This window comes from Hetaerina americana, unplaced genomic scaffold (genome assembly GCF_022747635.1).
Source record: "Hetaerina americana unplaced genomic scaffold, ioHetAmer1.1.p SCAF_29, whole genome shotgun sequence".
In the NCBI taxonomy this organism is placed as follows: Eukaryota; Metazoa; Arthropoda; class Insecta; order Odonata; family Calopterygidae; genus Hetaerina; species Hetaerina americana.
Genome location: NW_027286863.1, coordinates 480,677 through 504,731, shown reverse-complemented (window position 1 = coordinate 504,731; position 24,055 = coordinate 480,677). Strand labels below are relative to the sequence as shown.

Genomic DNA, 24,055 nt, shown 5'->3' with positions numbered 1-24,055 from the left:
TTACTGTGCAATAAATAGTATCAATTAAAACTTATACATATATCTTAGAAGTGCTATATGAATGTCTTACAAGTTAAAATGTGCATCAGCCATATTTGGTCGGTGAAGTAATGCCAGTCTGTAAGCTTTTTCTGCTTCAGTGGTTCTCCCTCGAGTGCTCAGGACATTTCCCAGGTTTCCATAAGCTGTTAAAAAATAAGGGCTCATTACTTCCCAGGGTCTGAAGTTTTTTAAAGTATTAGATTTTTATTACTAAAAATTAGAAAAATAGAAAAGGAGCTGTCTTCAACCTTCCTATATGGCTATATCCCAAAACTCCCCATTCAAAACCTTTGTCGTTTGTCATCCCTACTGTAATTATCAGATATTTTAGTATATTTTACAAAGCCAAGATCACAAAACTATTTTAAATATTAAATACACATGGTTTTAGATTAATATCTTCGCATTAGTCAATGAAGGTGAAGAAATAAAAAAATCAGAATTTTTAAAGTTTAAATTTTATATTGAAAATATTTGATAAAAAATATGGTATGATGAAAGAATGATACTATATACACCTACTGTGTTCAAATTTATATTATGTAATCCTTATTTTTTTGCTAATAGATTTATTGCCGAGTGAGTTTGAAATGAAAAAAAGTTATCACATTTTACCATCTGTCACACATGAAGAAAAACTCCTTAGTTCTATAAATAAGGAGTATTATGTTACAATGTAACTGAGTATATATAGCTATACAACTAAGGAGAACTTATATTATTATTAAACAGTTAAGGTTGGATTTTGATGGGTAGAACCTATACAGCTACTCAACCATACATTTCCTTGCCTCTCCAAACAAAATGCAACCTGATATCTGACCCCGCAATGAGCCCATCTTCAACTCTGAATAATTCCTTCATCCCTTCATGCTCTCCAACATTTCTATTCCTGCCCCTTACTAGTGTGCCTGACATTCAATTCCCTCTATAACAATGTTCAACATCCCATCACCAATCAAAATTCTCTGCATCCATCCTTCCTGCCCCCTCATGATTTCTCCCAGCAATCCCTTCTCCTCCCTTTTCACCTTGCCTAGGACTACCATGTTTGACTTCCTTCCTGACAGTTCCCTCATTTCCATTCTTCTCCACACACATTCCAAAAGCCTCCAATCAACACTTATCGTCTTACTCTAATGGCCATGTTTCCTCGCCAAAAAATATATCAGTTTTGACAAGCCCTTTCTTAATATCCTTACTCAGTGTCCCTGTCATAAGTTCCTTCCCCCCTTAAAAAATTTTTTACCTGATGTAATTATTCTCTATTTGTACCGTATTTACTTTGATCATTTTGGCCCAGAACATTACCAAGATAGGTGAGCTGTTCCACCTGGTTTTATGAACTCCTATTTTAATGTTTAACTTAGCCTTCCTATTTCTCAAAAACTGAATAACCTTTGTTTTGCTTACATTTATTCTTGTCCCACACTTAATGCACTGCTTTTCCAAGGCACTCAGCAATGTTTTGCAACCCCTTGGTTGAATGATATGACTGAAGCTTGATCATCTGCAAACCTAACTGATTTTATGGATTCCCCCATGACATTCATTCCTATCTCCACTTCCGATTGCCTTAAACGATTGCCTCCACATGTGCGTCGAACACTGCAGGTGATAAAGGACTCTGGTGTCTTACTTCTCTCGCTAAAATTGCCTGACTCTCCATCTGTCACTTGCACCCAAGCAGTTTGGCACGTGTGCAGGTTACAAATCACCTATCCAACCCACCTACTCCCTTTTTCTGCAACGCATTCTTTCATTCTGCCCAGTTCACTCTATCAAGCCTTCTTGTAATCTACAAAACAGATATATACATCCTGTCTGCATTCTATACTCCTCTCTAACAGTGACCTCATTACTGCAATAATGTCATGTGTACCTCTCCCCTACCTGAACCCAAAATTGAACATCATCCAAGTAATCATTTTTCCTTCTCTCTATTCTCTTCTTGATGATTCAAGGACCACTGTAGCTGTTCAAAAAATTGAACTAATTGTCCTCCAGTCCTCACATATGGCTGCATATCCCTTCTGAAAAAGGAACTAATACTGATCTGATGAAGTCTCCCTGCCCAGTTTCTCCCTCAGAAATGCTTTGAATTAGCCCGTGATCTTCCTCTCATGATTTCTCTTAGTAGTTCTGCTCAAGTGTTATGTATCTCAAATGCCTCTTTGATTTGAATTCCCTTGATGTCCTTTCTGATGGCCTAATGTCTTTAACATATAGTTCCTCTACATATTCCTTCCATCTCCCTTTGACCTTCCAGGTTGAATCGGCAATTTTTCTGAAAATTTGAAAAAAACTGTCATTGTTTGCAGAGATTTGTCCTCCATATTTCCTGATAGATCTTTCACTATCCTGTATTATGCACAGTTTTTATCCTTCCTTTGTAAACTTTTCATATCCCTGCACTGATCCTTCCAACCAAAATTCTTTTGCATCATTGATTTCCTTCTCAGTGTATTCTTGACACTTTCCTCTTCCTGACTCTGTATTTGGATTTTGACATTTTCTTCTCTCATCTATCTTTCTAGTCTTCTTGTCAATATTTCATGGTTTTATTACCCTTTTCCTATAGTTTCAAATGCCACTTTCTCCATCCATTTTATGATATGATACCATTTTTCTTCTATATTACCCAGCTCCCTGTCCTCGCCCATCATTTTCTCTTTAGTCAGCTGATTCTGCTTTCTGGTTTATGCTTCTACATTTCCTCATCAATCTTCCTTGTTTTTTCATCTTGAATTTGGCATCAAACTTTCCGGCTTAAGGAAATATTGCTTAATATAGTCAATCTGTGGGTCGTGGTAGTCCAGGGGGTTGAGCGTTGGACTACCAACCAGAGGGTCCTGGGTTTGATTCCCGGGCAAGTCTCTGGGCACCTGAAGCTCCACCCAAGTTATGTGATTTTTTGGGTACCAGGACTTCCTGGGAAACCATAACCCTCACAGGGAAAGGAACTGGCCCCCCTACCCTGATGTGTAAATTTCACATGTCGTGTAGGGCTAGGGTAACTTTACCATCCCCTACCAAACCGACCTTCGGGTTGATTACTGTGTTTATGGTTTTTTTATAGTCTATCTAAAAAGAGGCTGTAAGAAGTCCTCTTGTCCTTTTCATCACACTTATTTAGTAATCAGTTATGATCTGGATAGACATCTGCTCTGGGAAACTTTGCTAATTAATCATGCTGTCCCTAAATCTGCACCTAAATATAGTCTCACTGATGTCTTTCTGCATACCCTGGTATTTTCCATGCATGCCCACACCTATTGTGGTGCTTAAACCAAGTGTCTATTATGCTTGATTAAACACCATCTTTTGCAGAGCTCTATTGCTTTCTCTCCATGGCCATTCCTAATTAATAAACAATATTCCCCTACATTGCTACCTCCTGACCACCACGTTTCAATGCCCCATCACTATCAAATATTCTGTTTGAGGAACACCTGCAATTACTTCTTCTAATTAATCATATACCCTCTCTACTTTTGCTCCTAATGATTGCTTGGGGGGCATGTAGACCAGTACAATGTTCAGTCTTATTGGTTTAGATTTTACTTTCCTAATAATATTCTACAACTCAATGACTTTATGTTTACAATCCTTATTCAGATCTTTTTGTTCTGTACAACATCCACACCTTGCTGAATATCTTCCTGTCCGCTGTAAAATACTCTATAGCTATTGCTCCATCCATCCCATTTATCCTTCCATCTCATCTCGCACAATGCTAAAATATCTAAATTTTTTCTCTCCATTTCTCGCTTTATATTTTAAAATTTCTCTGACTATTCCTAGTGGTTGGTCCTCTTCTGTGCTGGTGCCGTCTATTTCCCTTTGCAATGATTTTGTGAGATGATGACTTAGGAAGCTAGCCTCTCCCACCACCAGGTCTGGCACATGGACCAATGGGCTGAATCTTGTAGTTGTCATATCTCATGCCCTGATCTATGATAGTGGTATGAGATATTTAATTGATTTGGTTTTCCGTTGCCTTCCTCAATAAATTTTAATGTGACACCACTACACCGGGATCAAACCCCTTAGTAGCTAGCTACCTTTCTGAGGATTGGATGCTGTGTGGACTACCTTTTGTCTGGCTCCTAGCCTTTGAACTATCTGGTATGGGTGAACATATCAGTAGAAACTGTGAATGCTCCCTCCAGCCTAGCTCTAGAGATCATCAGAGCTCCATCAGTGGCAGTAATTATTCCAACAGTGTAAGCATTAAATATTCTAGAAAGGATTGATAGAAGAATTCTATTGAGTAAATATTTTATCAGTGGAGGTAATTATATATTTTGAGTCTGAAAAATGTAACTCTAAGACCAAGTCATTTTCAATATAATAATATAAGTTAAATTTTGGCTGATAAACCCTGAATACATGGTTTTATTTTTTGTTAAAAATTGTAAGTTTAATAATCTAATGGAATAGTTTTAGTGATACCAATTCATTGGATATTTTATGAAGAGTATAGGTTTTGTTTTTAACAGTAAAATACTGGAAAGTGGGTGAGGGTCTATATTTTTTTAGCATGCCTAAACAATTTAGCTGTTTGAAGTTATTTCATTGAAACTTACCTTTAGCTGGATTAACCTTGATCCCAGATCGATATAGACTCTCTTCATCTCTCCAGTCCATGCTTCTCATCACTGTATGAGTAGTGAATGCAATCAAAAGTAGGATGGCACTGCACACAATAGCAACCTTCGGCACACAACCCCAACACTTTAAGGGAGGTATTGTGGTAGCCCTCAAGAGGTGACTGAACCCTAGCCCCAACAGCAAACAGTATCCCATCGATGGGGCATAAAGCACTCTTTCTGCAATCACGAATCCCACATAAGCTATCAAATTAGTACTGGGGAGGAATGGCAGAATTATCATTGACATAGCAAACAGGGTGATTGGAGCATCTGAGGAAGATTCAAAACACTGACTGGAGACACTTCCCTTCCTTCTCTTTGGCAGATTGTTGGCTTTGGTCCTCCAATACCCAAGGCAGTGTATCAGGGGGATGGCAGAGAAGATCAATCTGAGCAAAATGTAAGCCAAACACAAGTACAATGCAAGGGAAGCGATATTTCTTCTGTCTGCAATGGACTTCACAAGGGGCACTGCATCCATTGACCAGTCGAAACTGAGTGTTGTGGGGCAGAGCAGGAGCTTCATGTTGAGTGCCGGCAGGTAGAGGAAGGTGAGGGTTCGGACCAAGGTGGAGGTGGAGCGAGAGGCTGGGTTGTCGGCTGAGGAGAAGGTGGGCAAGCTCCCAGCGAGGGCTGCACATCTGACTGCCAGCAGCAATGAGGTGGCGATGCACACGAGGACAAAGCTCTGGTAAAACCCTCCACCTGGACTATCAGCTTGGGAATTCAGTTTCAGACAGGACTTCTGCAAAAGGAATATGAACATTAGGCAATATATGGAAAAGGAATGTATGCTACTTTTTCAAATATGAAACATTCTAGATGAAATATCTTTAAGAAAAGTCCATCAACCTTGATCAATCTTTTTGTATATTTTTATTGAATGGGTGAAATAGATATAACCTCTTTCTATCTCTGTAATTCATATTTTCAAGCCTCCATGAGAACAGATGGGTCCAAATAAAAAATAACGAATGAACTCTATGGAATAGTTCATGCAGTTTTTAGATTGTAAGTCAGCTCTCAGTTATAAGAATATATACTGAAAACACAATATAAAAATCCCCCTGGGTGGAATAAAAGCTCACATCCTAGTTCTTTCTGGTATTTTTCAACTGAGAGAGAGAGCATTAAGAATGAGTTCTTTCTAATTGAGGTATAATACTACTGAGGTTGAATTCTCTCATTTAAGAAATAATCCAAATAGATCATAAATCAAGGGAATCATTGCTGATAATATTTTTTTCATTGAAAGTTTCTCATGATTAACAGAAAAATTTAAGTAGCCCTTGATTTAAAGCATTAAAAAAATTAAATGCCAGGTTATTCCTGCATATTTATGAATTGTATGCATAAGTTTCAACTGTATTAGCATTGTATTTGTAGCACATGTGCAAAGACCTCAATAGAACCATACCATATCCAAAGTTTGAAGCTTTGATGTGTGAACATGCTGGCTGCTTGATATTGATGAAATATTATCACATTTAAGGGAACTTTTCTCATTAGAGCCAATGCTTAATGGACCAGGAATATTATTATATGCAGTCAGTTATAATTTGTCTCAGCATTTATCATCATTGAAATCGAAAAGCATAACTTGGTTTTTCATTGCACTATGAAGGAGTTAGCACTTAGGCGATAGTGCAATGTATTTAAAGCACTAACCGTTGGGGAGTGTTCCTGCGGTCCATGAGACCTGGTTTGCTGACTTGATGAGAACAATCCTGGGATGCTACAAGTCTTTGAGGAGCGTAGGCACTTCCGGAGAAACTTAGTCATAGGACTGCACCTACAATGAACTAGGGCATCGTAGGTGAGACACAAGGGCAGGGCAGCGAGGCCATGTTCCTTAGACAGCATTGCAGCCACACCAAATAGCACGGAGAGACCAAGGCAGGCCACACTGATGGCAGTTGAGCTACAAATACCGCCCTGAGAGGGTTTAGAATCACGTTCTATGGCATGACGACGGTAAGCCATGAGAGCCAGGAGGGAAAAGAGGGATGCAGCAATGTCAGCACGGCCCACCAGGCCACAAACTGCCTCTGTGTGCACAGGATGGCAAGCAAAAAGCAAACCAGTGAGCATCACTCCAGCCTGATTGCAGAATCCCTGGTCTCCGCCAACACCAACACCCTGACGGTCCTCCTGAAATAAATGGATGAGACATGTGCTGCAGATGTTTTGATTCTTTCTACAAGGAATAATGAAGGGCTACAAATAATGCCATCAGATAAGTAGATCTTATGAAATAAAAATATAAATAATTTTTCTGAAATGGAGGTGACACAGCATGAAGAAATTCATAATTCACTCCCGTCAATGGATAATCACTATGCAGATAGTTACAAGCCGAGGTCGAATTATCTCTGAAATTTTGACATGTATTTGTTTTTACAGGTGTCATCAACTAAAAGACAATTAACAGCACCTGTTGCCAAATGTCCTTAAACTCACGTAGCAACAAATACATCCTAAACCGAATTTGAAAGTCACATCCATTCTCTGCATTTCATTTGCTGAAAATTATTTTCAAAACCGATTAAGGCAGGAGAGAAATCTGCTTGTTTGAAAAGCTCTGTAGCAAAATCCTCCCAGACATAAAAAATATGCAAAAGGATTTTAGCATTCAAAATAATGAAAAAAGTATTTCTGAATAGGATTTTTTATTTTAAAGTTTACTGCATTCATGAATTGAAAACATGATGTAGGTATGGACCGAATCAAAAATATTTTCAAACGACTGATGCTACAAAAATTACAGGACAATGCGACATCAGGGGCTAAGTTGAATGGTGAGAGGTATTTTTTTCCCAATGAAACTCTCCAGTGCAAAACATTACCAATGCATTTTTCTGAATAAGTGTCATATTCTACATTAGGAATGGCCTGATTGGATTTGGAAGACAATCTGCATTCCTTTAATATGTATGTCTATAAAATCCATCATTACAAATAATATCACTTCGTTTAGAACTCTTGTTTAATTAAATCTTGTCTGAATAATTAAAAAATCTTAAAAATTGACAGTACTTTTAAAATTCGATTTTCGTATTTATATTTTTCGTATTTGCCGACCCCGGTGGTGGCGGGGTAACGTCCTCGGCTGCTATTCCAAGGGTCGCAGGTTCGATTCCCGCCTGGGTGAGTTTTCCTCCACCTAGGGCTTGGGTGTTTGTAAATGTGATCATTGTTATCGTTGTTAATAGTTCGATGTAAAGGCCAGAATGTGCTGTTTTCGGACTTATACTGAATAAATAAATAAATAAATAAATAAAAATAAATATTATAAGTTGTGCAAAATAATGTGAAGAGTAACGTTCATAAATGTTTGACAGCACAAATTTAAAGAGTATAGTATGTCTTGATGTTGAGGCTGAAGAATCGGTCACTTCATCAAAGTGCATCATACATGCAATAAATGTTCTTGACAACTCCACTCACCATTGAGGATGAAGATGATGTGGATGATGTTCTCTGCCTGTGGATTGGAGTGGCGGCTGACGACCTGGATAGCTCTAAATCCTGGGATCTCTCATGTACAGATGGACCTGATGCATCTGACTTCCAATGTTGCACACTGGAGAGGGCATCGCTGCTTATGCCACCATTGTTCCCAGAAGTCTGCATTTTTCCTCCCCTCCGGTCTGAGACCTTGTTCTGGGGACTGCTGGTGGCATTTTTGGGACAAACTTTCTGGTTAACCAGCAGTAAGAGGGCGGCAAAGTGTGTGAGAAGGGCTGTCACCATTGCGTGCAGAAGTGCATTGCCCAAGTGCAAAGGCCCAGGCTTCAAGGACCCTCCGGCCAAGGCTGCATTAAGGCGCAAGGTCAGAACGGCGAGGGGTCTGTAGGACTTGTGAGACCCAGCGTGCCAAATAGGTCTTCCCCAGAAGTCATGCTCCAGAAGGGCAGTTAGGGGTGTGCTCGGGAGAAGATCATCATTCGTCAGGATAGCTCGGCTAATCAAAAAAGTGGGAGAAGTGAGATCTTATTTAGATCAAAGGGTTTCTTTCGCAGTATTTCAGTGAAAAGATGCAAATTATATTGAATATTTCTAAAATATGCCATTTTATTTTACACTAGCTAATATTTTTTTTCCTAATGGCATCACCATTATACTATCGGTGAATATCTTGCTCTTAGAGCTTCTCAATTTCTGTCTTTCACGTCCTTAATTTTATATCTCATTAACTTGATTATACACTTGCAAAGAATATGAATGGAAATGTTTATTTATCCAAGTAAACATCTCATTTGATTTCATTTCGGCAATCTGATACCTCAAAAGAAAATTCTTTTTGGTTTGAAATCCAGGTTTGGAGTTCAGTATTTATGGGCCCATAAATTGTTACAGGCAATGAAAACCTGATGATTCATATCACGTTTTTGCAAGGTTTTGAATTTTTCTGTGCATTGAGATGCATTGTGTCTGCCCACATTTATGTTTGAAGAAATGAAAAAGCAAATCAATGAATTTGATTGAAGTGGAAAAATATTAAATTACATGGTATTCCTGAAGGATTGTGTGATTTGGTTTATGGTTTCTAGTTTCACCCTTAAGTGAGTCTCTTATTTTTAATCTATGTTTAGCATAAATCCTGGTGAAATTGATAGTTTAACATATCTGAGGGGCTAAAAAACATGACCATCCAATAGAGGGAAGCATGGATTGCAACGTAAACTTCTTGCCTCTGCATGAGCGAAAATAGGTGCAGGAATACTTGGCCATCTTCCAAATTTCGAACAAATGCTTTCATTTGTTTTTATCAGTTACATATGGTATGATTTGTATTTCGTAACAGTTTTTAAGGATTTTTGGAAATGTAGCAGGCGAATCCAAATGCTTTTTATAAGAGAGAATGCATGGAATAATCTGAGAATGTGATGATGGCTGATGAATAGAAAGTATGGTGATTATATTGCAATATTTTGAAGTTTAGTTATGGTGGCATGTGGAATCAGTGGAAATTGAAAAATTTTTGCTAATCATTGGGTTTACCAGGGCAATAGTTTAAGGGTTTCAATAATATCCCTGCCAGAGGCAGGGATCACAATCAAACATTAAACTACCGAGCAGGGGCATTGATCGCGAGATTAAACCACTCACAATGTAATTGCTTGAATATTAAAATTAATTTTTGGAAGCATATCAACTGATTCACTGTGCAGGTATATTTTATTATCATTAATTCCTCAGACAAATTGAAATTTCTTTTAATTGAATACCCTAATTAAAATAAATTCACTGTTTCGATTCATTTGTGTATATAGAAGTAGAGAGATGCCACAAACATCAGAGTACATATTGGGAAATGTGAAGCAATAAGTTTGGGCGAGCACCATTTGCCAACTGAACAAACCCATTCATCAAACAATCAACATGGACCATAAATGCTAAATTTCAAGAAACTGTGGGAGGTGCCACAGTAGTAACTTTTAATGGAGTCAACCACAAATACGCATTCCAATTCAGCAACATCAGAGTGTAAAAAGGCATTCCCTCTGACTGGGTCCGAATCCTAGTCAGTGCGAATGATTTATACCCTCTGAAATTATGGCACCGTATTTGCCTGCTGTGTTCAGTCATTGCTTACACATTAGACATGAATCAAATGGTAGTTGTCCAAATATAACCCTCTGTCAAGAGTTGTTTTGGAGAAAGTAAACTAATTCAGTTCTGCCACAAACTATTGGAATTATACGAGGGCGGTCCCAGAAGTACCCAACCCAACAGAGAAAACACAAAAGTTTTGGAAAAAAATGTATTTATTTTTCAACATAACCTCCTTTCAGCTCTATATACTTTTCACAGCGATTTGTAATAAGTTCGATACCCTTTTTATAATTAGAACTATCTTGCTCTTCAAAATAGCTATTAACTGCCGACATCACTTCTTCACGGTTGGAAAATCTTTGACCACCGAGCCATTTTTTCAAGTTTGTGAACAGAAATCCCATCCGAGTGGGCTAAATCTGGCGAATAGGGCACATAAAGTAGCTACTAAAACTTTAATTCATGAATTTTAGCAATTGCAACAACGGATTTGTGAGCTGGTGCATTATCTTGATGAAATAACACTTTCTTCTTAGCCCCATGCGGCCGCTTTTGCTTGATTTCTTCACTCAAACGTTGCAAAAATTTCGCGTTATACTCGCCGTTTATTTCCTTTTTCAAGGTATTCGATGAAAATTTTTCCACGTGCATCCCAAAAAACCGACGCCTGCAGATGAAATGGTCTTCGACTTCTTTAGAGGCGGTTCTCCCTTTTGGATATATGGTTTTTATTACTCTTTTGTGTCGATTGCGAAGCAATAGACCCATGTTTCATCCATGGTTATTAAATGGCGCAAAAACTCAGTTTTGTTTCTGTGAAACTTTGCCAAATACTCAATTGAAACATCTTGACGACACTGGTTTTGTTCGAGTGTGAGCAACCACGGCACCCATCTTGCACACAGCTTTCTCATGTCCAAATTCTCAGTTAATATGCGATGTAACGCACTCTTTGAAATGCCTACTGTGTCTACTAGCTCGCGCACTTTCAGTTGGCGGTCATCCAGTATCACTTGTTGAATTTCCTTCACCGTTTCTGGAGTCGTCACCTCATTTGGTCGAGCAATGTGCTGCTCATCTTGGCAGCTCGTACAACCTCGTTTTAACTCTGCTACCCAATATTTTAGAGTTGTAAACGAAGGAGTAGACTCACCGAGAGTAGAGTTCAGCTTTTTTATTGGTAGAGCCGAGGCCTTTCAAATAAAAGTACCGTATCAAATAACGATGACCAATTTTCTCCATTTTCATAAATTCACTGAAAACGTTCACTATTGAAGGCTGCTAAACAAATGCTAAACAACGTGGAGTCTTCAAACTTGAAATGTATGCTTTATAGATTGCGTACTTTCTCATACATTGATATTTTTCAAACCACTACCGCTATCTCTAAGTCAGGCCGGGTACTTATGGGACCACCCTCGTAAGTATGCTTTGAACATGTATGCATAGAATTTGGCTAAACTTTCTGGAATAATTATTGTTCTGAGCCCTTAAACTACGATTGGAATTGTTCCGATTCAGGTGCGAATGTTTTCCTCGTGAGTTTTCCATCAGGTTTGGACAAGATCGCCATAGCGCGGGTTGATAAGACATCACTTCACATTCTGATCATTCGCTGAATCCATCACTCGCCATCCTCTCCGGAGAGGGAGTGAGGGGGTAAGAAAGCAGGCGATAATTGGAGGGGTAGTAGATAATTACGTCCTAATCTTTAGTAAATGTAAAACCTTAATGATGTATAGGCAACTCATGTTGTCGCGCGAGAGCACCGTTGAGGCAAACATGGAATACGGGCGCCAAAAGATAATTTTTCCAAAAGCGAAGGAAAATGGCCAATCTAATTCGGAATTGCTGGGATTCTTCCTCCGTGAAACAATAGAAGCCAGAACAACCGCTGGCGAACCTCAGGACCTCGGTTGGAATCGATGGATTCTATAAAATCAGGAAGACAATGCATCAAAGATGTAAGTTGATGTCGGCTGTCGACCGACGCAGTCTCACTCGGAAGTGTGGGGAGACGCTGGTGCATAATACAGGAAGGAAAAATGGGAGGAAAAAAGAGTGAAATACGATTCAGGAGGGGATAAAAAAGAAGGGCGGTGTGGAAGGAAGAAGAGAATAGATCGACGCGTTGTTTGGCAGTGTAATGAGAGTGGATTCCGAGATGGAAGATTATGGGACGTCAGGAAGGCAATTGGATCCTGACGTTCGAGTTGGGTTGGGATGAACGAGGGAACGTTGGGAAACACGATGACTTCCTCTGTGGGATAAACTGCTTGAAAGGGCGATCGGGAATTCTCTAGGGTTACAAAGGACTGATTTTACGACTCGGAAAGTAATCAAAAGATCGATTGTTCCGCCATTGCGAGACTGAAGTGAAGCAGGGGCGGGAGGAGAGTGAGATGTATTTTTCGACGGATGAAGTATACGCACGCTCTCGGCGCCATTCGTGCGTGCGTCGCGAGTTAATACGTCCACATTTAGAGTGACCGTGATCGATTGTGGCAATGATTGATTGGGGGCGATGTTAAATGTGGGGTTAAATCGACAACTACATCCATCTGGGCCATTTCCATGGCACCCGGAAGACAAAGAGGCGAGCCTTCCCATCTATGTTTGAAATTCTCAGCAATTTTAATCCCACTATAAAACATCATAGTTATTTGGCTATTGAAGCCTACTCAGAATATTCGCTGGAAAAGAATGATGTAAATGTAAAAGGACTATGGTGGAAAAAGTGTGCAGTAATTTATAAGGAAGTTGTATTTGTCTTTCTTTCACCTACATAGATGTCATTCTGCAGACAACCTATTTCTTCGGCTACTCGCAAGTTCAAATAGTCCGAAACTATTTGAAAGAAATGATACTTTCCATACATTCTATGAGACTTCACAGGGCAAAACTTGTAATCGAGGTGGGAAATATACAGGAATGAAAGGAACTTACTTAGTCAATGGAAAACATACATTATTAATAACGTAATCACTATTGAAACTTGAGAAAACTCACGCCCCCGATTTTTGTAATTTATTGTTGTTACCCAATAATTTATGCAGGCGAAAAAAGAGAGATTGTGCTATTTTTAAGACTATTCCACTTTTATTAGTATATTCATTGAAACATGTCATATGCCGCATTCCGGAAGTTTTATGTGGATAGCGTAATTATTCACCCATTATGTTTACGTCATATGTCTGCGTCAAGAGATTTGGTAATGATATGTGAAGTGAAGTAGCCCACAATACTGTTACTATGTTGTTAGACGGACACCCTTGTCGTGGAAAAAGGAGATTTAATATCTAGCATTGACCACCACCGCCAATCAACTCGAAGGGTTTGGGGTTTCGTTGCGCAGAGCACTGGGATATTGACGGCATGTCTCGGGTTCGATTCCTGGCGACGCATCCGGGCACCCTCGGTTTCATTCAAGCTTGGTGATTTTTTTGGCTACCAGTTCTTCCTAGGAAAATACGAGCGGCTCAGGGAAAGGATCTGACCGCCTACCCTGATGCGTTGGGTATCCCATGGACATGGAACGTTGGAATGAAACTGAATGAAAGGGGAAATCTCCAAGGCGGTCGGGGTGGAGTGATTACGCCATTAACATTGCAGGAAGTAGAAATAATAAATTCAATCCATGGCCGATATTAAATCATTAAAGTAGAAAATACGACTTCCGATAGTTTTTCAATTCATTTACCAGTGGAGAAATGGAGAACAGGTTGCAAATAACGCTGTGTCTCCTGTACGAATATTCTAAAGCATAAACACTTGATAATAATCGATATTTTAAACAGTTGAAGGCCTAGCAAAGGAAGAAATAAATGGATTCACCGGTCGAGTGTCGAGACTGCTGGGATGCGGTTCGTTCCTCTTTCACGTCTCTGTAAAACTCTGCGGCAATAGTCGCGGTCGAAGGTGAAGTCAAAGAAAGGTCGCGTCGCGGGAAAAACAGAAAAAGAACTTCCCCTCGCAGGGCGCCTCGCGTCTCATTAAGCAAGACGCGCGGTCGTAATTGAGCTCTTCCCTGGGATGCGTCCCCCCTGCCCCAACTCCCTTTCGTTAGGCAGGGCATCTCCAACTTTGTGCTTCCGAATGCGAGTTTCGATCTTGGAAATTGTGCGACTTCGCTTTCAACGCCCGCTTTCCGCCGACTTGGCCCAGAATACTTTTGTCTCTTACTTTGGGCTTTTCCGGACTCCCTTCGGCGACGTGCGTACGTACCGCAGGTGACCAAGCTAAACAGTTAAACAGGAGATAACGTTGCGGCGTGACGCCTTTCGTTAATCCCCGACTCCCTTCCCGCTCGTACTGCTCAGTTTTTGGAAATCGTCGGCGTGCGGCAGGCGTCATCCTTGGGGAACTTGCGAAGGGCGCAGTTGTTCGTTCAACGTTAGGCTCTGGAGGAAGGCCTCGGAAATTCTAGGGAATTTTAGTGCCCCGATTAGCAAAATGATGAATATATTATTAATTGAGAGTCTATGAGGCCGACATTGTAGTGATCTCCGGCGACGGCCTGAATTCGGCCGGCCAAATTAAGCCCGTTCCAAATTAAGCAAGTCACGTGATACGCGAAGAGTGAATGATTGCGCAGATTCATTTTTGATGACTCCGGAATGGGAGAGTGCATTAAAAACGTCCTTTAGAAGATGTCCTAACCCCAGAGGCCAACTTGTTCCAGCAGACGAATATGGGTCGCTGCTTCACTGCACGGTTGTGTTCTGGACACTTAAGTTATCTAAATGTTCAGGGGTTAGCTATTTTCCGAGTACACTAACAAAGGCAAGAGAAAGTGACCGAGTCACCGATAATAATGCCTTTTTTACGAATGTTTTGCTGAAGTAATCCCTTTCTGTTTAAAATAAGAATATTCTGAAGAAGATTCAGTGCCTTGTTGGCTCTTTTCACCTCTTTTGTGTTCTATTGGCGGTCAATGTCAATCAACACTCTCAATATCGATGCGGTTTGACACTTAAGTCATTTTCAGCGATAGCATATTCTGTGCCATTTAATCTGTGATTCTAAATAATAGCAATATAATTTAAATAAAAAATAACTTAAATGATTTCATTAATAATTGATTAAACTTCTGCGTTAAGTAAATTGGTACACGATTTAAAGCTTCTGCAAACCACGTTTCACACATGTTTAATTCAGCGCTGAGAAAAATCTTGATTTGTTAATAAAATTTTAGCGAAAGTAACTAATTAGAAATTCAGTCATTAACAGTTGGTTTATTAATCAATTTAATTAGTCTTAAAAGTGACAAAAATAAGAGGCAAATAATTTAAACTTTTTCTCATTATTGTGTTCTCCTAATGGAAAGTGAAAGTTTTGAACGAACAGATTCGGGACTATAATGCAAAAAAATCAAAATTGATGAGGGGATTACTGTGATAAATCATGGAAACATTTTATAGTAATCTTAATTTCCAGTTTCAAGCATTTCATTTTTGAAGAAAGCATAAATAGGAAATCCAATGATATCGTAGGAACAGTTCCCCGCTGCAACAGCGTCATTTGTTTTGACACATAACGCTGACAATGACATTACCTTAGGTTAGCTGTTTAAAATCTCTGATTTAAACAAGCCGCGATATGCAGCAATAAGATTTCAATTCACATTATTTTCTCCTTTACCACTGGTCACACCTATGTGGTTTATATAAATTCAGCGCACAGTTCTATACGTATGTACTGGCTTGGATATTTACAAGTTTCAGCTATATACTCTGCATCGAAAAAATGTAACTCTGTTTTCCTTCGAGTGAAATGAAGCGATTGCTATAATTGCAATATTTTTAAGTTTTTAATATACGACGAGGGTCATCCGGAAAGTAGTACCCGTTCGTGAAATAAAGACACAAAAGTAAATATTAACAAACATAAAAAATTTTATTTGAAAGAGGATACTTTAAACTACTCCTCAACATAATCTCCAAGCAAATTAAGGCATTTGTCATAACGTGTGACAAGTTTCTGTATTCCTGCTGCATAGTCCTTCGCCGCCAGCTCATTGAGATACGCGAGGGACCCATCTTGCACAAATTTTTGCATAATGCAGATGGTGTTTAACAATTTCATGAACAATTGTTCGAGAAACATTGGGAAAATGCTCACAGATGTCATCAATTGTGACGCGCCGATCGTTCCTCACGAATTCGTCAACTGAGCTCACCAGTTGGTCTGTAATGACAGACGGTCTCTCCGAACGCTCATCGTCGTGTGTGTTCCCCCTCCCCATGTTGAAGTTGCGACACCACCGCCGAACAGACGACTCGTCCATTACATTGTCTCCATACACCTCCTTTAATTGGCGATGAATATCACATGGGCGAATGTTTCTTGCATTGAGGAATTTAATCACTGCCCTCACTTCACAACTGGCGGCGTTCTCAATTTTTTTAAACATTGTAAACAATCACAGAAACAACACAGGCAATGCTAGCGTCACGCAACTTGGCTCAGAGAAGGCAGACAAGCCACTGAAGCTATCTGACCTCGTCCAGCGGCTACTCGCGTCGTCAGCACTTCATGCGGCACGAACGGGTACTACTTTCCGGATGACCCTCGTACTTCATTAGACATACAGTTCATTTATAAATCCTTAATTTTATACCAATATAGTTTATATTAAGAGTAGACTTGTAGTGGCTACACACAATTTGACCTACCGAGGGTACATTTAGAAAAATACACGTACCTTATGCAATTTTATTTCGGGCAGTGTGCCAGTCATGGCTAGTTTTTGATCGATTTTGTGATTAAGATCCCATACATTCCTAACCTGTACTTAACACGGCACTAAATAAGTAGGTACCATGAAATCTGCATAATTATAAACCATTCTTTAATTGCACTGATTTCCCAACTCATTCATTCCGTTCGACACACCTATTCTTTTCCTGCCTCTTCCTCATATCCCCAATACTTTCCCTCTATCACAACCTTCCTCATTCATTCCTTTGCCGCTCAATATGCCACCTTTTACAATGCGTGTAATTCTCTCTCTGTATCGAATACTATGGCTATTTTCTAGGGATACTGAAATTTAAGAAAATTATCATGGGAATCCACGGAGATAACCGTTGTTATTTTCAGGATTTCCCATCTCTAAATGCGATCAAGTTTAAATGCACCTGCCCTCAACACAGACAGGGTGGACTCCGGGTTAATCATGTTTTCGAGCCCGTTTCTCTAATATAAGCAAAGATTCAACAGCACCAATCTAGTATAAACCCGATCTAATTACAGTGTCTTCATCATATTAAGCGATCTACTGATAAGGGGAATTTTTCGGGCGGACCCCAAAACTATTGCGTGATTATGTGTGCATCACGTGGACTTCCCCTCGTTGGTTTCGTATTTTTTTCTTCTTCATACCTTCAACCCTCTTCAGTGCCGTCCAAAGCCCTCTCCCATTTCTTCCTCCGACGCTGCCGGACGTCCTCCCCACTGTTTTGCGCCCTGCTGCATCTCACGGCCCTTCGCTATTTCTTTCACCCACTTCTGCATTCTTCAAATTTCGCCCATCTTCTCCGCTCTCACCATATTCAATAACCCTCGTCGCTCGTCGCCTCTCTGTCCAACTTGCGTTCTTCACCGCCACCCGCAGCTCAAAGGGCTCCATTTTCATTCATCTTCTTTCCTCAAACACCGGATGTCTGATGGCTCCATATAAAAGCCTTCAGTCATGTTCGCCCTAATTATTTACTTAGCGCGCCTGCCATTTATATAGTCCCTCATATTTACTTCATACTCCAAACATTCTTCTCAGGCCTAAGTCGTTACGCCCGTTAATCTCCAAAATGCTGACAGAACGTACTACGAACTGCTTTGCCTGCTCTAATACGAGATGACCTCTGCTTTTATGGTATTCGGCTTCACATTCCCACTGCTTGAGGATCTGAAGGCTGCGTTGCGCGCAAGGCATTGCTCGAGACATACAATGGCCTTTTTTGGAATATCGGGGGAGAAATACATCCCCTAAATCTTAGGTTACTAGCAAGTGCCGTTTCCTTAATTTTATCTACGCTTTATCCGTGCAAAGTAAAGGCATAGCAGACCGGGAGAAAGCCATCGAAAGGCAGAGCGGTCATTGCTAAGGTGCAGCATTATTCGGTAACCACGGAAGCTGAAATTTGCACAACTTTTGGACCTTTGGCGTGCTTATATTTCTTTGATGTCGGCAAGGGGAGAATGAAGATGATTCCGGAGCTGCCCTGGGTGGGGTGATATTCTTGAAAAAAAAAGAAAGCACCAATTACCGCATTCATTAAGGGGCACGCAGAAGTTACCCAATCACGGTGGTTTATCCCGGGATTCAGAAAAAATTTCGAATTCATGAAGGGCTGTGGACCCCGACTTCAAAAACGCCAGGGAATAGCCCCTTTGCCCCACTCCCTTCCCTCCTCGCAATCGACCCTCACACCACCGCGGGGGATCCCTTGTTGATTCGTCCAACCCCTAAGGCTTCTATTTACATTCCCCCCTTTGAATCCATCTCCGCCGCCTCGCCCGACTTACTGGTCGTCGTAAACGAATCCATACTCCACCGTGTTGACGTAGAGGAAGAAGGCGAAGAGGGCGCAGGCGATCTTGATCCACAGCGCGGAGTCTCCTCCGTGGCGGGGCGCGGGGCGTGGGGCCCTCGCGGTGGGCCGATGGCGGGCCCCCACCTTGGTATCCGAAGAGCCGTTGCGGCCGCCCTCGGCTGGAAGAGGAAACGGAATCAGAGTCACCAAGTGAGCTGATCTTTGGTCACCCCTCTCTCATGCCCCGGCCAAACAAACACGCCTCGTGCGTCGCGTGCTTCATCTGCGACGCAATCATATCCGCTTCATCGCGAATCGCGTCATCCGCACTCTTCTGCCAGTTTTCAATATTATACAAACTCACGACATGCATTTAGGATTTTTAGCATCATTTATCAGATACGGTACTTACTGAAATAATCTGAATAAATGGATTGGAACACTAACAAGTCGCATTTTTTTGGTGATGCTGAGAAACAAATATTTGCTACTATTTTGAGAAAATGGTTGAGTGGCACCCAATCAGTACTCAATGTTGACCATTGCTTTTTGTAGTCATTAATTATTAACACATTATTACAATACGGTATGTTTTTATTGTTTTATTAAATATTACTACGTTATATTTCCTGCATCATTTCACAGAGAAAGTGCAATATAAAGAACATGGAATTATTATTATTATCATTATAATTAGTATTGTATTCATGAACAATACTGCTAATAACGATTGCCTTTAGCGCTGGTCTTACACGAAAACGACCGTTTGAGTCGAAACCGTGTTATGCCGTGGGTTCGGTTGTGGAATAATGCAGTGCCAAGATTGGGGAAGGCAGATTTTTTTTCGGATCGGGATTTTGTTTTGATGTTCCCTCCGGCTTTATTTATAGCTTATTTGGGACGATTTAGGCATTGACGATTGTAAATAAATTATTTTAACTTAATGAATAAGTCCAGTCCGTTAAAGAGAGAGACGAGCAGTTATCATTTTTCACATTTGTAATATATTAGACGATGAAAACGAACCGCACTGCCGTTTCCGAAAATGTTCAGATTTTTATGGAAATTAGTTTTTATAGGTATTAATAGCTAATCACGGATTTCTTGTAATGAAGAATGCAAATTGGAAGTAATTTTTCAGCTTCATTGTTGAGGATAATAACAGCTGTTAAATGATTGCTGCGGAGGTATATTGCAGGAATATTTGGAAGAATTAAGAATTCTTTTTTTATTCATTTTTTTGGGTGAGGTGTGCAGGAATTTAGAGTGAATTGGGGGAATTTGGGGCGGGATGTGCAGGCATTTTGGATAGCATGTGTTGGATCATTAATAATGAAATAACGGACTTATTTGTAAAATATAAATGTAAAAAATTATGCAAATCATAATTTTTCAATGTCAGTTATAATTTAACATCTTGAGTCTCAACTTCGACCAAACTTTTTAAGAATAAATATTCCTTATTCTTATGTTATGTAAATGAATTGTTTGGGAATTTGTAATCCATTTTTAAGACTTTTAAAACCTGCCTCACGTATGTTTCGAGTTTTTAAAACAAACAATTTGTTTCAACCGTTCGAAATGTCGTAAAATTGAAAAGTCGGAGCGAGTTTTCATTGAAGGATAAATCAAGAAATAATGAGCTCTACGGCCTCTCAATTAAAGAAGAAAGGGGAAGAAAACTCCAATGGCCGTAAGAATTAGTTGCAAATCTCTCGTCAGACCAATTGTTGTGTTGGTTTGACGGTAACCACGCCAGGGACGAACCACGACCTCTCGACCAGAATACCCTCTGTGGTGGTTTACGGGATATTAATCCGCATCAGGGACACAGCCAAATGCACACTATCCTGACTGAAATCCTTCACGAGGCTGTGAGACCCCGTCAAAGAATTTCAGATGGAGATGGAATCCTTCGCGAGGCTGTAGAGTGCACCCCGTTAAAGATTCCAGGATATTCTCAAGCACACGTTTTGTGACTGGCACAGACCAATCACACACACAAGCACTCAAGAAACACACACACACACTCAAAAGGGCCCAGCTCCTGGGAGAATCTGGACACAGGTAAAGAGCACAAATGAGGATATGCGTCGAACACGCGTGTTTCGGCCACAAAGTGACCCTCTTCAGCGAATCGAAGGGAAAACACCTCCAAAACAAGGGAGGTGAAAGTGACTTCTCTCTCCCCTTCACTCACCTCCACGTGAAATATATATAATAACTGTGGGAGTTCCCACAGATTTGACGTTTGTCTCCGGTTGTTTAATTTCTTTCTTTGAAATCTTTTCGAGCTTTTACGAATACTCTCTGCGAAATTCCCACTTGTAGCTCGAATAATATCATTCAAAAAGTTGACAGTAAGTTCACCACTCTTATCAATGAGGTAATATTGATTTTTTTATTGTTAGAAGTGCGTACTAAGCTACACGTTTTATCTATTGTAATGTCTTGGGATGCGACGAAAATAGTGTAATTGACATATTTGCTTTCAAAGATATTACTTTATGTAATAAATGTGGCATAAAAGAATGTACACATCCCTCGTTTCAAAAATTTCATGCCAAGACACAAAATGTTTGCCACTCCTATAACTTGCTTTTCGAAGTTTTTCCATCTAATTCGTTTCATCTTAATGGTATGCACAGCCATGGAATGTCGATCCAATGTTTTGACCCCTCCTAAAGTGAAGGCCATTGATTCGAAAATTCTGTTGAGAGAGTTTTCGCTCACTCCGATGCGACTGGGGTACTCAATATCATGAATTTCGACTTGAAATATTTCCATGCCTCTTTGATCCAGAATGTTTGACCTCTATGGCGCTGAGTTCTTTTCCAGGGCATCCGTTGTTGAATTTGCAATCTGAATTTTCATGCGCGCGGCAGTTTTGGTGAGTGGGGACTATTTCTTCGAGGCAAGTCGAGTTATTTCGGGCTTCCAGATCTCTCTTTAACTTTTTGATCGCATTTCTGTTCTGGTTTCTCCGTTTTATCAATCATGATCTCCGAATGATCTCGAACGTGGTTCAGGGAGACACTGCATTGGATCGGCCATTCGTACAACCAATTGATTTTGAGGACGAATAATAAGAATTAGTTCATTTATTTCAGAAAGAAGATCAGTTCATGAAGGAATGTTTTTGCTGTCGGCCGCACATTCTGGAGTGGATAATGTCGCCACAATCAATATCTATCTCTTTAATACTTTCAATTCTCCTGTTTTTTAATCAGCAGTAGAGCTGGTTGAATTTGATTACCCATTTCCCGTTGCTGTTATCCTAACTAAATGGCAGTCTTCAGACCTGAAGATTAACCAAATTTATGTAAGATATCCTGATGACTAAATTGTGTCACCGGCTAATAGAATCGACCCCTTGTAGTCAGTGGAGTTCCTTTTTCAAACAACCGGATACAGTTTATGCTTTTCCTGATTCTTATTGACTTTCCAATATTCATCAACAAATGTGCGGAAATAAATAATACCCAAATAATTTAAACAACTATGGTTCCTGTAAAATAGCTCCAATTGTGAAGATTTTGGTTTCCTTTAAAAATCATCATAAAAGTTGTATGAAAGACTTCGATGTGGCAATTGGTTTTGTTGTTTCAGAATCCTCGCCGCTTTTCTTTCGAGTCGTCATCGGTACAACCGAATATTGATATAAAAGTCAGATTATAATTTTGGAGCACATTACTTTAGGAACAAGTGATAATTTACCTATTGTTATTACTTAAGTTATACTGGATTTTCAAACGACTGCGATTTCCGTGTGTTTTTAAATGTCGTCAGGTTTGACTGAGGCGGGTGAAACTTGTTCGACAAACAATGTCTGTCAGAAGAAACCCTCTCAATAACCATTCGGGTGTTATTCATCATTGCGTTATTGGTTTTATAGTTTATTGTGAAGTAACTCACCTAAACCAGTCTTTTAGGCTCTTTTTATTATTCAAGCACGCTTTCTTAATTAGTCAGACGAGTTACTTTGGGAGATGACTGCTTCCAGTCAAGTATTGCGATTCCGACACTTGCCTCGCAAATGAGTGTTGCGGAGTCTCTGTCAACTTGCTATCGAGGTAACTGGAAGATAAATTAGTTATCCTACGGAATCTCGTCAAGCTAAGACCATTGATTGCAGTTCAGTTACTCAGACATTCAGTTTCCACAATTTCATACGAAACGGACAATTAGCCAAATACATTTTTCATGACGGGGAGAGGTCACTAAAACCGAATTAAATAGGTCATCTAGTCTTACAGTCATTATATATTCCAAAAGCAGATATTTATCAGGTCAACTGTCATATTTTATCTAAAACTCAATAATTTGAAGAGTGGGGTATACTTTGCCAGCGGTATACCTTGGCTTGGCTTAAAGATATATTCAAATTACAAAATAGAAGTTTTTTTTAACTTTACCTGGATTATAATTATTCATCGCCTTAAAATGGGACGTAAAAATTGATTTGAGAGATTTTTTGCTCATCAGTAGACTTGCAGGTGACGAAGAGAAGTGATAATTTTGAGAAGTTGGGAGAACCTGTCATCATCACTTACGATTCGATCAAATCGTCTCCGGCTCTCCTCTCGTGAGCTCCGTCTTTGATTACAGCCTCCCGACGGATTTGTGTTTCGCCTCTACGTAACAAACGAAACAATTCCCGTAGAGATTAAGAATCGATATTTAATAAAAGGGAATTTTACACTATCGAAAATGGTAAAGCCGACTGTAGTATTTTCAGCAACATAAATATTCAGGAATAATAAAAATTCTTTGAACTTCAACACATAATTGACTTAAAATAAAACATAAAACATCCTTTGGTGAAGGGTGGAGATGAATGGCAAAAATGAAAAGTGAGACCTTTTTTTGGCATTTTTTGTGTTGTGAAGGGAGGGGGGTGATCCCATTGGGAAATAATTCAAAACGGAATTCGGTAATGCGAGGCGTATGAAGAGGAGAAGAATTTATCGGAATTCAATTCGTGCAGCTTTGATTGGCCTAACTGCCAGGACCTCGAATATTATTTCCATTTTCTTTCATTTACGATTCGGATTGAAATCACTATTTTAAATGAATGCACCATAAATGCAAGGGTTTCGTCAGCACATAAATTGAATGAGAAAATTAGGGGGATACTAGGGCAGCAGGGAAGAGCTTTAAAATTACTACTTCGCATATTTTTTTAACGGCTCAATGGTAAAAGAAAGCATTGCAGAAGACCATCGTAATGGAGTTTCCTGCACGGAAAAACCCAAATAGTTTATG

The 24,055-nt window shown here is 39.8% G+C and overlaps 1 protein-coding gene across 1 annotated transcript in view; it reads right to left on the bottom strand.

The window, feature by feature from the left end:
- LOC139689933 (protein O-mannosyl-transferase TMTC2-like) overlaps window positions 1-24,055 on the bottom strand; it is a 171,240-nt gene that overhangs the window by 18,758 nt on the left and 128,427 nt on the right. Inside the window, exons 2-6 of the mRNA XM_071587081.1 lie at window positions 18,783-18,969; window positions 8,145-8,661; window positions 6,366-6,848; window positions 4,632-5,442; window positions 71-185 (exon numbers count right to left, since the gene is read on the bottom strand). Of these exons, the coding sequence (XP_071443182.1) occupies window positions 71-185; window positions 4,632-5,442; window positions 6,366-6,848; window positions 8,145-8,661; window positions 18,783-18,969 (2,113 nt within the window). The remainder of the gene's footprint in view (window positions 1-70; window positions 186-4,631; window positions 5,443-6,365; window positions 6,849-8,144; window positions 8,662-18,782; window positions 18,970-24,055) is intronic.